Raw genomic sequence first — 17,506 nt, 5'->3', positions numbered from 1 at the left:
CTAGACAGTCAGTTCACAGATGGTGGTAAGGTTGTCAGCCTTATGCACCGGCAGCCTTTTACCCCCCCCCAGGAAGATTCCTGATACTCATATCTGTTAGAGGCTGTGTCGACCCTAGGGCCATAGTGCGGCTGGAAGGATTAGGTAAATTGCAAAAATCCACCTCATCAGGACTCGAACCCGCGATCTTCCAGCTTGTAGCATAGTTCTTCAACCAAGTATGCTACCTCATGCCCCACATATTTGATATATTTTGTAAATATTATCAAGTAAGTGTATGATTCTTATTTTTGAATAATGTTACTTTTTATTATATGTAACTGCTAATTACAGCATACCATAATAAGATGCTTTAGTACAGAAGTATGTAGCCTTTAAATTACAGGTCACAACCCACAGTTTTAAGAATACTAGTAGACACCATCTTTTATGATATAATATTCACATCTTTGCATTCAGATTAGTAACAAATATACCCTTCATGATCTGGCAGGTCCATATTGTGATTTTATAAACCTTTACAACTTACCCTAGTAAATAATTATCATATTTGTCATAAACGTAGGGTATCGCAGTATCCATAGAGTAGATCTCATGATGTGTCACACTGAAGTACATTCCCAAATATTTGTCTTAAAGTACGTCACTGGAAAGCCTTATCAGGTTAATGTGGGCTGGCACTGGGGAAACACAATTTTAACATGAGTCATACTCAGACATCATAACTATCATTGTAATCAAGAGATAAGATATTTACTGCTATAAAATTAAACTGTAGTCTCTTTTACTGTGCCTTAGACACTAACTTGCACTCAGTCAGAACCACCTCTTTAGTACAGGTAGAATCATGTTGCTAAGGAAACTTGGTCTTGTCATGTGGAAGAATCTGGTGCTTCGGAAAAGACACTGGATAATAACGTCATTTGAGATTGTGATTCCTGTTGTACTTTTTATTCTGGCTGCTGTGGTACGGTCACTTATGAAGTCATCAGATGTTAATCTTACCCCAGCACAGTATTTTCATGTTGAAGATGAAGAAAGCCTGAGACTGTACTTCAGGTTTTATGACTCACCACTACTTTATGCTCCAAATAATAGTTTTACAAGATATGTAATGGATAATGTTGCATATGGTGATTATTTATCAGTTGGTAAGTAAACTTAATTTCTTTATGTGCTCAACAAAATAAGGTTATTCAGTAAAAATTGTAATACAGCTGTAATACCTGGCATTAAATTAGTGTGTGACATTTATCTGATTCTAGTATATAACAAGTACATTTTATTTATACATCAAAATTATGAAACATGTTATTTTTGGTACATGACAATATCACAATTGATCTTGTTATCTAAACAATATTCATTATCCTGTACAAGTTTCAGATTGTCACATGTTAGTGACTAAGACACAGGGTTTGGATTGATTGAATTTATGGAATGCTTGTAACTCCTAACTCAAATCAAAGTTAGTTGGAGTCAAAGTTATGTTACAACTGACATCCAGTCTGTCTTGGTGTCAAAACCCATCTGGGAACCAAGACCAGATTTTTATTACTCTGAGACAGTTTCAAGTTTGTTGATGTGGGGTTCCCTCTCTGATGAGAGGACAGGTCTGTCACTTACAATTGCTGCTGGCCTTCACTAGTGCAGTCATTCTTGGGCCCAAGCCCCTAGAGACTCATGACCATATCATACTGTCTCAGATTCAAGACTCCTCCAACCTGAAGGAACAGGGTGGCCTGGTTATACACCCAGGCACTGAATTCCCTTTTTGTCACCTCCTGTGACTCACAGAGCTATGGTGAAGGTATTGGAACAGCTTCCATATGAGCCAAACTTGTAACTTCTGTGGTGGTTCTCATTATATAGTCTTGGAATGAACTGTGCAAAATATGCCTCTTCTAACAGTTCTCTCTCTCCACTGCCCTCAAATAAGTGTTTTGGTTGCTGTGGAAACTCCTTCACTCCTTGTTTCCTAGCAATGAACATCTTTTCTTGTTAAACTATTCAGGCATTTCAGCCATCGTCACAATATTTAAAAAGGTTATTCCAGTTATTTCTGAAAAGTATGCTATGGTTTCAAACATCACATTTTGGAGTTTTGAAAATTAATATTGTAATAAACCCTTGTCCATAAAGTGACCACCTATGTGGTCTAGTGGTCAGAGTTCCTGTCTACAGATCCAGAGGTCCTGGGTTCGATTCCCAAAGCTACCACGTTTTCTGAGAAGTAGTGTGGCCGGAATGGGACCCACTCGGCATCGTGAGGATAACTGAGGAGCTACTTGAATGGAATAGTAGCGGATCCGGTCTAGAAAACCGAAATTAACGGCTGTGGGGATTCGGTGCGTTGACCAAGCAACACACACACTATTCGCTTGTGTCCGTAGGCACGGTTGGCACTAACTTCGCCGACAATCGGCAGTCTCTCGGTCGGGATAGTTCGCTTGCGGACTAAAGCCACTGAGCTTTTTTTCCCCATAAAGTTCCAAGACAGGTTTAACATTTCGGCTTAGGTAAATGTTGGGCAATTCCGAGGAAAAGTGTTCTAAATACGTTACAATTTATTGTGCTATTGACGTTAGTTCGCTCAACCTCCGCTAGGCAGCGGAAAGACCCATGCAAATTGTCATTTGCGCACGTGCTGCGAGAGGAGTTTACATTCAAATTGATCAGAGAGTTGACGTAAAATTTTGTGTGAAGCTGGGCAATGCAGCCACAGAGGCATTGCAACTTCTGCATGATTCCTACGGCGATGAAGCTTTATCTCTGGCGCGAGTGTTCGAGTGGCACAGGCGATTAGTATCGGGCAGGATGTCGGTTGAAGATGACGCAAGTTCAGGCCGGCCTTCGAGTTCCCGAAAAGAAGACAACGTGGTTCGCGTCAGAGACATGGTACGGGAAGACCGTACTGTTACAGTTTGCATATTAGCTGATGTCTTGAATACCAATAAGTCGACCTACCACCAGATTCTGCCAGAGGACTTCGGTAAACGAAAACTTAATGCCAGACTAGTCCCGCACTAACTCAGGATCAAAAGGTNCCACAAATAAGAATGTAAAAAATTGTAACTATTGTAATTTTAATCTACTTATATATCAAATTGTTAATATTCAGAATTAACTTGACTTGTCATATATCATGTACAATGATCTACAGTGACGAAATAAATCAATCAATCAATCAAAAGGAGGTGCCAGGTTCAATTTGTCCCGATTTGTTACACGACGCGAAGGAGGATACCACGTAAGTCAACGGTATCATTGCCGAGGATGAATAATCATGGTGTTTCCAGTACGACCCTCTGCTCCCTCTGACGAGGAGGCAAAGCGCCGAATGACGGTCAGTGGGTTCGCCAGCATCAAGAAAGTGAGGCAGCAGCCATCGAAAAAAGAAGACTATGATAATCGTTTTCTTCGACACCAGGTGTATTGTTCATCACTGAGTTCTGCAAGGGCAAACAGTCAACCAGTAATTTTACATCTCCGTACTCAGGCATATGCGCGAGGCACCTGTGGGCATCAGGACTGTGGACTTTGTTGCATGACAAGGCAAGAAGAGCTTTGAATATGGTCCAAATGTTATAACAGTATCTTATACGCTTTAACTTTCCTGAAGCGTCCTTTACATATGGCATATACACACAGCCCAGAGTATTTTCTTCTTTTTTTGGATGACTGCTACTCTTGGAATTAATACACAAGCCAATGAAACCTTTAGCAAAACCACTGAGCTGAAGATCACGTTTCAGGTTACTGTTTTCATTAAACAATCTTGTCTTGTGACATATGGTGGAAGCTCTATTGTGAGACTCTGAATTAAACCTCTTTTTCACATTTGGTTTGGTTTGGTTAGATATGAAATTGAGACATTTGCCAGTGTGGGTGAGTTTTCTATAAACTATAGTGACTGGTGTCATTTCTTTCCTGATGATCAGAACATCTCACTGACGGACTCTATTTCCTTAGTAAACTGGATGGAAGACCTTAAATTATTGAGGTGGTTTATCTGTAACTGCTCTAGGCCATGAGGCCAGACCACAAGTGTGTAGTCAATATACCGAAGCCACAGTGATGGTTTATATTTCGCTGAATCAAGAGCCAGTTTCTCAAACTGCTCCATAAAGACATTGCTAATGATGGGTAAGAGACAGCTGCCCATTGCCATGCCAACTTTCTGGTGGAAGAACGTTTTGTCCACCTGAAAAAAAAAACTGATCTTGAATGTTATACACTATCGTCAGAATCCTGTAGAATCTACTGGAAAAATATGTTTATTTAAAAATTACCGTGTGCCCACTCTCACATATGGAGCATAAAAAGGACGTGGACATAGGCAGATATTAATAGTTAAACAGTAGCTGAAATAAGACTTTTAAAAAGTGTAGAAGGAAAAATGAGGGGGCAGAGAACATGGATGAAAATTTGAGAGAATTTAAAGATAAATACACTGCAAAATAAATTAGTATATAACAGCATAAGATGGCATGCACATATTTTAAGAATGAAAGGAGCTACAGCACTGAAATAGTTTTGAACTTGAACCTAAGAAAAAACCCAAGAGGAAGACCAAGATCTGGATGGGAAAAACAAATAGGAATAACATTATGCAGAAGGAAGGGAGAACATGGGAAGAAAATAAGGAGAAGGAGTTTTGGAAAGGCAGAGATAGATGGAGATTGGTTGTTACACAGCCCATACAAAAACAAAAATATCAGAAGAAAAAAAATGAGAAAGAAACACAGCCACTACATTCATTACATGATTGTATCATCATCGAATAGTTCACTTTCTGTACCCAGTAATTTTGATCGATTAATCATATTTCTGTTAAGATTTTGTACCAACTCGCTGGTATCACGTATTTATTGGCTCAAATGATGTCATTTCTTTAATCAAGATCATATTTCTGATGCTCTGCAGTCTGATTTAAATGTGCCTATTCACTCAAAATTTTCACTTTCTTTTCCACTAACAGTCAGCAGACTTTCAGGTGATGATGAAGGTAAATAATATGTGTGACAACTTCTTAATATTGTTTCAGAGTGACGCATATTACACATTTAAGAAGGAATCCTGCTATATATATATTAATTGTGGTAAGCTCTTTATCACATGAAATACTGAGTAAACAAATGTGCAATTGACAGAACTGGGCGCAGTAACAGTATCACAAAGGGGGCACATGGTAGCATGGTTTAGGCACTATGCTACAAGCCAGAAGATAACAGGTTTGATTCCTGATGAGGTCATTGAATTTTTCAGTTTACCTAATCTTTGCAGCCACACTATGGACCTGAGATTGACTAAACCTCTAAGAAATGAGTACCAAGGATCTTCCTTGGGGTAAAGAGTGGCAGGGGCATAAGGCTGACAAGCTCACTGCCATCTTTGTCTAGAAAGTGTGGGAGGCTTGACATATCACAACCCTATGGGCCTTCACGACCTGTTCCAGGAATAGCCTTACCTTAGTTTACAATATCACAAGAAAATCTAATGAGAAAAAGAGATTATAGTATATCTCCATTTCATAAAGAAGATTGCGGGATGCACAATTTCAGGCCATAAAATAAAGGAAGAAATTGGAAGGAACATGCTAACAGGCTTCTAAAATATCAACCAAAAGGAAGACTTTTGAAGTGACAGAAAGATTCTGCTTTGTATTGTCTGTAACAGGTCTCAATAGACTTAATACTGGAAAATGTGTTGATATCATTTGGAATCCGACAGTATGCTGTGATCTAGAACAAGGTGGACCAAGAGGTCTTCAGAAGAGTCATTCAGTGTGGCCTGTATATAATGTACAAGATTTGCTTGAGGTGCAATATTTTGCCAAGGCTCAAGCCTTTATTATGCATGACTTTTCACAGTTCATTGTCATCTTATTATATATAAACTATCGTTTTTATGTAGCATCATTGATACAATGAGTGTGAGTCAGTGATAGACATGATGATGGATACAATGTCACCATCATAAATATCACATTCGAATATTATTTTCAGTTGGAGCAATGAATCTTTTGGCCCTACTTTTAAGGCCATAACAATTTTCCCAGCTGTACCATAATTTCCATTAAACCTCATCCTAATAGAAGTTCACCTATGTAAAAAAGAAAAGAATAGCTTAACTATATTCTTGTAAAATTACTTTTGTTTCAGATTTACAGGCTTTTGACACTGAAGATGAATTGCTCAGCTACTATGATGGCATGAATTTTTCTAGCCGTAGCGTTCATGCAGTTATATTTGAAGATCTGCCTCCAAATGGAGATCCACCAGATCATTTCAAGTACAAAATACGTGTTTCAGATATAAAATTTCATACTACAGAGTTGTTCCCCGAATTCTCTTCTTGGACATTATTTTTTGGTAAGGATGTTAGAATATTTAATAAATATTTTACTTAAATCCCATTTATCACTGTGGTCACTACCAATGTTGTTGTGGGAAAATTTTAAACCTATTTAAAATAGGTGGAGAAGAAAGATATTTTACATTGTTAACTGTTTTGTTAATTTCAGTGTGTAACTACCTAGACTACAACAAAAACAATAAATACCATTATAAAAAATGTAACATTAAACCATCATCTTCTTACAGAGTTCTATGTATATTCCTCCTTCCTGAGCCTCCAACTGCTAATAGACAAAGCATTCATGGAACTTCAAGGAGTAAATACATCTGCATTTCAGGTAAGTTCAGTGCTTGCCTATAAGTTCATTAGTGGTCCTACAGGGCCAGTTATTAAGGTCTGTGTAATTACTTATTTGTTTCTTAGTTCTTTTAATGCCTGTATACACACACACACACACACACCTGAACCAATATTTATGGAACTTATTATGTATATTATGCTACCTAAGTCAATCTAAACAGCTTACTTCACAAAGCCCTCTCGTGAGTAATAGCAACACTGAAGCTTCACAATTTGTATTTTTTTTTTTTTTTACTTCATCATACACAGACTGAAGTTTCCCCCCCTCATATCAAATGCACATATTGTATATAAAGGGAAGTAGGTAATTAGTTCTCCCCAGAACTTCATATATGCTTTATGAGTTGAATTACAATGCACAACGAATAGACATTTAAGACACAAAGCAGTTATCTTCAGCAAAACCAATGTAAATTATGTAACAGAGTAAGTAAAATGTCCATTGTGAACAATTATGTTTTTCTGAAATGTTCTGGTTAGGTATTAAATATTTCAGATTTGAGTTACTCACAGTTGTGAGCTTGAAGATGAAGATCTTCTGGGATGTGACACCATGTAACGCAGTGTAATACTTACAGCTTGGAATAGAAAAGAGTATGTAACTAGTATATTTTGTGACATAGCCAAGGCCTTTGACTGCGTTAATCATGATCTTCTATTAATGAAACTGCAGGGTGTATTATTGCAATGGTTTAAATCTTACCTCCAATATAGGAGGCAAAGGGTGGAATTAAATTATTATAAATAACAAATATTATTCTAACTGGGAAATTGTTGGTTGTGGTGTACCTCAGGGATCGGTGTTGGGACCCTTACACTTTATTATATACATAAACGATTTCCCCCTTGAAATAAGTAAAATTTTGGAAGTTATTATGTTTGCAGATGACACAAGTGTTTTGGATAATTTTGAAACCAATAACTCTGTATATGTCATTGGTACCAGAAGGAATGACCACCTTCATATACCTTCAACACATTTATCATCCTATCAGAGAGGGGTGTTTTATTCAGGCATCGAGCTATTTAGTACTCTGCCATCAAATATCACAGTGGTTTTTCCACGACCTTTGTGCGTTGTCCTGAGAACTTGAGCTATTCTGTCTGAGGCTTGATTTTATATTTTATTGGACGAAGGACAAATGATGTGTATTCATCATGAATTTGTAATATGTGACATGTTTTATATCCAGCCCTACGGGGAGTTGATTGGATCCATGAAATGAAAAATAAATGCAAATGTAAATGTAAATAGCAGTTTAGTGATGTTTCTTAGGAATGTATTGCCTCCATATTTAGAGCTGAAGAGTAACCCAGACAATCACTCACCAAGAAGTAGATGGCAAACAGATAGCTAAGCTTGACATCCACATTCCTTATATTTTAATTATACTCGTACTTAATTTAAATATGAGTAATGTTCTTTTGAAGTTAACCATAAGTAGACATTATCGCTCATTGTTACTGGTTAATTTCATTGACTGCCACGTTTATTATGAATTTTAAAAATTAATGGAAGCAGTTATTTATTACATGTGGAAATAGCAGGACAACCACATGAATTCCTGTCATAACGTAGTAGTTGAACTTATGCAATCAGATTGACTGTGTCAACTAGACATGTTAATGACAGACTGAGCATTCTTTGGTTTAGTGTATTTTATTTACCCAGTTTCCAAGTGACATCCTTTTAGTGTAGATTGGTTAGTAATATTTAGAAATGCCATGAGAATAGCATGAAGTATAAAGGTATATTACCAATAAAAATAATTACATCATAATTTAGCTTGCCATGCAAGACCAGAAGTTAGATAAGTAGCATCCTTCTGCGTTATGATTTTGAGGGCATTACATTTGATGAGCTTTTGTTTGTGTGTGTGTGGGAGGGGGGGGGTCTTGTGATTAATGAGTATTAATTTCTGGTGCCTGCATGTTGATACTCTGACCATTAATTGGCAATATGAGTATGTTATGCAAAAATGTAAATAGAACCTCTAATAACTATGTTCTGTGAATGATGACTTTCACCACAGTGTCAGGGAATTTCATGGTAATTTGGTGCTAAAGCTTCAAGAAAGTTGCAATGTTTTTAATTGAGGAGACCGAAGGAATTTTGTATGGCATGGGGCAGCGTTTAAGCATACACCAGCTCTGTTGTCATGGGTAAAGCCAATGAGGCTCTTAAATGAAGTTCTGTGACAGTAACCATTTACATAATATCTCATACAACACTGCAGAAGTATGTTATTTCTCAGAACTGTAACAACAGATGTAAGCTGATATTTTACCAGAATTGTCACTTTTCAACATTTTAACAAGACTGTTTCTTTTAAATACAGTGCCAAAGAGCATATATCAAGTTGTATTTACTTTCACAGAAAGGTAAAAGCTTCTTTTTTACAGAATAAGTCCGGTTGTGCTGTAAATGTTTCCTCTTTTCATCAAGTGAAATAAGCTGGAGATTCACCACTGGACTTCATAGTGGGTCAATATAATCAAGTTCACACCTTCACAACCTTTTGATCAGGGGAGATTGTCAATCAAAATAACCTCTTTCCTTGGCCCTCTGAAATGTTTCTTTTCAAGAATTTTGCATGCAATTCATGCTTTGCCCATCCTAAATATATTTGCAGCAAATTGTAAGTTTTGTTTTGGCTCCCATCAAAATTAATTGAATTAGATAAAGACACTTGGCATGTATCGATAAGATATTTCAAGTAAATTGTAAAGATATTGGGCCCCCCTCTGTAGTATATTCTGTTATATTCATTTGTGAGATCATGTCATAATTACGTGCTTTCAAAATAAACAATACAGAATCCATATTACAGCAGGGACCTTGCATGGAAAGGTATAGAGAAGAAGCAGTAATTTTGTAATATACGAGTAAATGAGATATTTGCATGTCGCAGGTCAAACAATTTCAAAAGACAGTATTGTTTTTTACAGTTTTCAGTTCAGGCATTCCCATATCCTGAACGTGCTGACTATCAAGATGCCTTCACACAAATTTTCTCAGTCCTCCTACCATTGTTCACGGTTCTCAGTTTTGTGATGCTATGTCCATCCATTATGAAGAGAGTTGTAGAAGAAAAAGAAAGTGGAGTGAAAGTAAGTATGTTATGTCCTATTATAATACCTTAATGATTGATTTGTATGTGACCTAAGAATAATTTTAATAACCATGGACATACAGAATTCAATAAAAGAATAAGGTAATTATTAATAGTGTATGAAAGGGGAGAATCATGGCCTATTTTAATCATTCAAGAGAGGAAACCAAATAAATCTCAAGAACTATAGATAGTCTCATTTGGGATTTGACTCACTTATCCTCCAAGTGAAGTGCAGACATAATCTGTTCAGAATTAATTATGACGTTTTTTTAAATATTTATAATTTGACAAGCACATTTAATATAAATAAACTGTATGATATCCTCATGTTTCCATTGTAAGTTTATGTGACACTGTATTGGTTTGAGCTTGCATACTAATAGTTCCAACAAGCCCTGGTTTCAGGTGCCTGTTTCTCATTAAATGGAAGGGGGGAACTTTTTGTTTGGAGATTAGCAGTAATGACTGGGATTAAACCAAGCATCCTTTGACTATTAGGCTCATACACTAACCACTGGAACTGAAGGACGGAATAATTGTTACAGCTATACTTGTCTTGGATCATCAAATACAATGGGACAGAGCAGATATCACACAAAGAAGAAAACAGGGTACAGGAAACAGTAAAAATAACCTGCAGGAAACAGATTCTTCAGAACAAAAGAACAGATCATTAACTAGCTCAGCCTAGATATAAGGTCCACAAGGCCCTATATACTGTTAAAAAGATTCACATGTGGCACAATTATAACAACCATCCTTCCTGAGATACCAGCATAGCTCAGTTGTTACTGTTCAGAACTAGTAATCAAAGGGTTATGGCAATCAATACCGACTTTTGCTACTAATCTCTGAAATAAGAACAAATAAAACATATCTGTAGTTTGATAATGAGTGTATATCAAATAATGGATGTCAGCATAATTTTTTATATATTTATGTTTGGTATTAAGGATATTTTCACAGCATGATATTTATATAAAAAATCTAAGACCCTTATTTGAATATTGCAATCATCAGTCACCTTTAAAAACTTTTCTACAAGGAAATATCAGCTCTTATCTTCTAAACTCTACCTCTGCATAGCTTTCTTTTGCATAAACTGGTACTAGGTGAAGGTCAAAATTGCATGTTTAGTATTATGCAGTTCCAGGAGTAGAGTTCCAGGGATATTATAGGCCAACAATATCATAGATGCCTTTAATAGGGGAAATTACGTTTAAATCCTATTTAACCCCCTTTGTTCGACTGATGAACATCACACATAATTTGGAGTAATGGAAGAAAGACAAGAAAAGTTCCCTCCTCCCCCTAACATTATTCAAACACCGACATTATTCAGAGTCTATCCTGGGGTTATACATCCAGTATGTGCAATTTTTGGTCTGTGGAATTCCTTTACAAATTTACTGAATAGAGGCACATATTTAATAATCCTGTACTACAGGTTATTATTGCTTTGCTCCATTTATGTACATTTCAAACATCACTGCCTTCCCATAGCCTCTGTCATTAGAATCTCAAATCTTAATATAAATTTTACTTGCCCTTTTATAAGAATATTAAAAATGTTATTACTACAATGCTTGTACCTAATCAAGAGCCATAAATATTGTGACATATTCAAGACAGTTAGTTCCTTGGTAATCAATTTAGACAGAATACTTCTACACAGACTTGCATTACTTAATATACTATTCTTTGGAACAATAATTTAAAATATGTCATTAACAGGAGCTGATGAAGATGATGGGATTAAAGACATGGATGCTGTGGTTTAGTTGGATGGTGAATGCTTTACTTGTGAATGTAATTACAGTCACCATTATCACCGTTTTGCTTAAAGTGCCATTTGGTGATACTGCAATACTTCAGTATTCAGATTTCTTTCTGGTATGGGTCATCCTTTTATTCTACTGCATAGCTGGTGTGACCTTCTGTTTTGCTATTGGTTCATTCTTCTCTAGACGTGAGTATTTATCAGTTATTCAATTAGATTGTGCTGTATGGGATACCAGATAATTGAATATTCAAATAAACATCATTATAGAAAGGTACAGGAATATAAAATATGACATATGATTGGGGAAGGCATCAGCATTTATTAAACCAAGTGTCTAGACATGCAGAGGGAATATAAGGTCACATGAATGTCTGTATTATTGTTTCACAGACAGAAATTTGCCGTTACAAAATTCACTCTTAAAGTATATTTTGATGTCAATATTCTAGATATATAGAAGCTTCAGTCATTAGACATTTAAAGGCAAATATTTATTTGGTAAGTCCAGATAAAAATAATCTAAATTTGAAATAAGTTGGGTAGTACTTAAATGTGATTTATGTTCAGTTGTTATGTTATTTATATTGTTAATGTGAAGCTGGTAGAATCTGCTGTTCTTTCAGGTAGCATATTTTATTTACATTTAACCACCTAAACCTGTGCAACATGCGTAGTGTGGCAGGAAATCACATAATATTATCTTCCTGTGTATTCAGAATGTCAGAAATGCCATTAAATTTTAGCATCATTTCTAAATCTGATTTTCAGTATGTTCAATATATGTATGAAGAATGAAAATCGGGACTTCCTGTTTCTATTTGACTCATCATTAAATTAAATATCCCACCAATCTTTCATGGGCAAAGATTTTTAATTTTTATTCAAGGGCATAATTTAGGATTGTCATTTTCTAATTAACTTACATCCATTTATCATCTCTAAATAAAATGCATACAGGATATTGGTGGGAAAGCCAGAAGGAAAAAGACCACAGGGAAGACCAAGGCATAGGTGGGTGGGATGGTATGGATTGGATAGATCTGGCTCAGGGTAGGAACCACTGGAGGGCTCTTGTGAACATGGTAATGACCCTTCAGGTTCCATAAAATGCTGGGAAATTCTTGAGTAGCTGCAGAATTGGTGGCTCCTCCAGAAGGGCTCAGCTCCATGAGTAAGTAAGTAAGTAAATAGAATGAAGTAATATTATCTTTTTTAAAAGGATAATACAAATACAAGGGGGCACGCCGTAGCATAGTTGGTTGAGGCATTGTGCTACAAACCGGAAGGTTGTGGATTCAATTCCCAATGAGGTTATTGGATTTTTCAATTGACTTAATCCTTCCAGCCACCCAGTGGCCATGGGCTTGACTCAACCTCTAACAGAAATAAGTACCAGGAATCTTCCTGGGGGTGAAGAGCGGCCAGCATGTCAGGCTGATAACCTCACTGCCATCTGTGAGCTGGTTGTCTAGAAAATGTGGGATCCTTGACGTTTCGCAACCCTATGGGCCTCCATGGCCTGTTACAGGGATAGTTTTACCTTTATTTAATACAAATAAGATCATAGCTATGTTGACAGAAATTAAAATACAGTTGTCATATATAAATCCCAGTTATGATAACTTCAAAAGAATTACATGACAGTAGACAAGAAATTAAAAATGAATTATTACACAGATTACACTGTTGAGCCAACGCATGGTGCATTAAAAAGAAACTTGTGTTCTTGGTATTCAAATATCTGTTATCTCAATTATGTGTCTTGACGCACATCCCCTTTCTTTGTGCTGATTACAGCATATCTCATGAAGTGTTTGCTTAAACTGCAACCTACTCAAATATTTTCCTAGTATTATCTGTGGCTCGGGTCACATTAAACAATTTTTGATAACAATTTTTGATAAACAGAACAGAAGAAAATTCTTTGTGAATGCATATGAATACAATTAAATAACTAAACTGATCACACTAGGCTGAATTGTGAACTTGAAGCAGTGAAAATCAATGTAGATAAGATATCTGGAAAAAAGTATTGACACTGATAATTAGCAAGAAACTTAACAGCTGATTCAGTGAAGAAGTTATCAGATATTCTGCGAAAATGTATTGATTTACCAACCTTCTTGACGTAGTCATTATGTCACTTGTGTAAATGAATTGATCTTCTTGTAAATTTGAACTTAAATTAATTTCTCTGCTCTAAGCTGACAGGCAATGAGCAGAAATTGTACACAAATGTGAATGTATCAAGGCATTTGTACAAAATTAGATTTATGCAGGTGACACAGTGGTAGCTAAATATTTCCAAGTGAGCAGTAGATGTACTATAGCATTCATTCCAAGAAAGTCTCTCAATATCAGTCCCAGAAAATTGTCAGTATATCTTTTTGGAGAATTATTTTATTCTTGAATGTCTTTGGAGCTAAATGATGTGTAGTGTCATTATTTTTAAGTGGCTTATTGTGTTTGCCATTTACCATAACATGATTGTATCTCTAATCATGTTGCTAATGGGCACTGGAATTTTACAAACACTGCTAATATAAAAGTCTGCCATTGGTACCATTCAGAGCTATTTCCATCCACCTTTCATCATAATAACTATTTTCCCTAAAATGTGTCTTAGAGTAATCCTGAAATCTCCTGTCATCAAGTGTTTGTTTCTGAAGAGGTTTTTGCCACTAGAATTGTGTACATATATCTTTTCTCCCACATACAAGCTCTTTGTAATTTTCGTGATTTCACCCTTCTAAGAATATACATATATATGTGATGTGCATAAATCTCTAAACTCTCTAATTATGTATAATCCTCGATTTACCACTTTCTACAGGGCTCTTAAATCTAAATATATTTCTCTTAACTTCACTTTTAAGCACATTTACTCATAATGTATTTTCTTCTGTTATAATAAGAGATCACACTTTATGACCATATGAAACAATTGTCAAAATTACTATTCATTTATCTTGGTCTTTATTATATTGGAAAGTGATAATAACACTTTTTGAACTGAATAATATTATTCATTTTTTAATTTATTCTAATTTCATCATGCATTTCATTTCTATTTGACTGAACAGGTTAATCTAGGACTAATGCTTTAAACTTGTATTTGAGAGATGTTTGAGTCAAATCTCTGCCAAGACACCAGCTTTCTTGACTGAGGTTTTCGTAGTTTTCCTCAGTCCTTCCATGAAAATGCTATGATATCATCTCAATTAGACCAATACTGCTTCCTTCCAAATACTTTTCAATCCATCATTTATCTATCATCCTGTCATCTGACCTTATATACAGTCTGATACTGAAAGCATTATTAAATAACTCGTGAAAAAAAATACATTTTGTATTATTTATTTAAGATGCTTATATTTTAACCATTTTCTAATTATTTATCACCTCTAATTATAATAAAGCTTTATTGCAAATTTTAATTTCTTGCCATATTCATGTATTTAGGCACACAGTAGCGAAGTTTGTTGAAACACTATGCTATAAGCTACACGGGTTCATAAAGGTCATTGGATTTTTCAGTTGACCTAACCCTTCCGGCTGCACTATGGCCCTGGTCTTGAATCAGCTTCTAACACAAATGAGTACCAGGAATCTACCTGGGGATTCAAAGGGCGGCCAGTGTAGAAGGCTGACAACCTCACTGCCATCTGTGAGCCGACTGTCTAGAAAATATGGAAGCCTTGACATCTTACAACCCTATGGCTCTCCACGGCCTGTTACACAGATAGCTTAACCTTTTTTACATTTTTTATTATGTGTTTAGTCATATCACTTAGAGCAATTTCTTGGTAGCCCGTAAANTAGAAAATATGGAAGCCTTGACATCTTACAACCCTATGGCTCTCCATGGCCTGTTACACAGATAGCTTAACCTTTTTTTACATTTTTTATTATGTGTTTAGTCATATCATTTAGAGCAATTTCTTGGTAGCCTGTAAACAATTTTGACATTATTTTTGTTATAAAAATGTGCTCTTCCACAAGAAATTAACGTCATCAGAATTTACAAGATCACCAATTCTTGGTTATTTAACAGTACATTTAATAGCTCAAATTATATAGAATCAAGTAATGAAATGATTGATTAATAAGAAATTGGAAGGAAAGACCATTGCCCAACTTTAAATATTATCCAGGTATTTACCTGCAGGATTGAGGAAAACCACACGAAACCTTAGTCAGGATGGCTGCTCTTGGGATGAGATTTGAACAGACGTCTAGAATACAAAGCAAGAGTGCTAACCACTCTACCACAACATCTAGTGCAATACAATTAAAATTTAATTCTTTCCTGAGAACACATCTGCAAGAAAAATCAAAAGTGTTAGGTACCACAAGTTGGTTTGTTGTAGCCTGATCTGATTTGGAAATTCATCAGATAAATTTTTACATGTATAAGCTCTAGTAGATGTATCATGCATGCACATTAATCTCACAACTCTCTTGTGTAGTCCGAATTCATTTTACAAACTCTACAGTAGTTCCTCAGTCATAACTAAATCATAGAATATTTTAAGTGTATAAAAGGCTGATGTTACACCCATTTTTCTCTAATATCTATTAAATTCAAAATATTCCATTAATAGATCTGCTATAATGCAATCCAGACTCATTATCATCTGTAATTATATTTACAAATGAAATTGCATTAAAAACATACATTATATTTATAATTCTAGTTGTTCAGTTGCAGGCTGTTTATTGATTTGTTTTGGATGGCTATTAATGATTTGGTGTTTAAGAAAATGTGTATAAATTTTCTGGGTATCACAGAGTTAGTATGCATAAGTGGGAGAAGTAGGGGTCTAGTTGAAGAAGCCATGAGGTGTGCTGGAAGAATGTAATTCTCAAGTGACTACTGAGCAAAGTTGGCTCATGTGGTAACACTTCTGACTTGTATCCGGGAAGTACAAGGTGGTTCAAATATGACCGGGACTGATTTAAAAAAAACAAAACATAATTGCCAAACACTTACTTGCACATGTCAGTCTTCAATGTACTCCCCTCTGGAGTCAACACATTTTTTCCAACTTTCTGGAAGCAGCCTGATGCCCTTTTGAAAAAAGGCTTGTGGTTGTAGGCGTATCCACTCCCGAACAGTCTGAATGACGGCGTCATCCACAAACCGCATGTCTTGCTAGTCTGATTTGAGCCTTCCTAACAGGTAGAAATCACTTGGGGCCAAATCGGGACTGTACGGCGGATATGTCAGAAGGTTCCATTTCAGTTTCCGGAGGGTTTCCATTGTTTTGGCCATATGGAGGCATGCATTGTCTTGAAGGAAGGCTACCTGCTTTCCACGTGTCTTCCGCTTGGATTGGATCTTTTCCTTCATGTCTGTTGCCAGGAAGTCTGAGTAATAAGCTGCATCACTTTTCCTGCCGAACGGCTCCTCCGCGCTCTCTTGGGTTTGGGAGAACTGGTATGCCGCCACTCACGTGATGACTGTTTGGACTCGGGAAAGAAATAATGCACCCACGTTTCATCGGTGGTTGCTATAGACTTCAAAAATGTATCACCTTCGTCTTCAAACTGCTGTAGGAGACGACTGGCAGCTTGCATGCGCACCATTTTGTTCACGTTCGTCAAAGTGCGTGGTACCCACCATGCATTCACCTTGCGATAGTGCAGGTGGTATTTCACGATGTCTTCTACACTACCAACACTGATGGACAGCATTGCTCCAAGTTTCTTGATAGTGATGTGCCTATTCTCACGAATAAGCACGTCTGCACGATCAATGTTTGGCTTGGTGACGGATGTTCGCAGCCGACGATCATGCGGTTCATTCTCCATGCACTCTCTGCCCTCTCTGAACCACTTACACCACTCAAACGCACGGGTCCATGAGAGACACTCTTCCCCATAC

At 36.4% G+C, this 17,506-nt stretch overlaps 1 protein-coding gene across 1 annotated transcript in view; it reads left to right on the top strand.

Annotated features, from left to right (window-relative positions):
* Nucleotides 1–805: 805 nt before the first annotated feature.
* LOC111875445 (phospholipid-transporting ATPase ABCA1) overlaps nt 806–17,506 on the top strand; it is a 70,849-nt gene continuing 54,148 nt past the window's right edge. The window contains exons 1-5 of the mRNA XM_033755826.1: nt 806–1,151; nt 6,165–6,374; nt 6,606–6,697; nt 9,670–9,831; nt 11,571–11,805. Coding sequence (XP_033611717.1) covers nt 848–1,151; nt 6,165–6,374; nt 6,606–6,697; nt 9,670–9,831; nt 11,571–11,805 — 1,003 coding nt within the window. The 5' untranslated portion in view covers nt 806–847. The remainder of the gene's footprint in view (nt 1,152–6,164; nt 6,375–6,605; nt 6,698–9,669; nt 9,832–11,570; nt 11,806–17,506) is intronic.

The sequence above is a fragment of the Cryptotermes secundus genome, unplaced genomic scaffold, assembly GCF_002891405.2.
Source record: "Cryptotermes secundus unplaced genomic scaffold, Csec_1.0 scaffold304, whole genome shotgun sequence".
Taxonomy (NCBI): Eukaryota; Metazoa; Arthropoda; class Insecta; order Blattodea; family Kalotermitidae; genus Cryptotermes; species Cryptotermes secundus.
The sequence above is the reverse complement of the archived record's forward strand: the minus strand, read 5'-3'. Positions and strand labels throughout refer to the sequence as shown.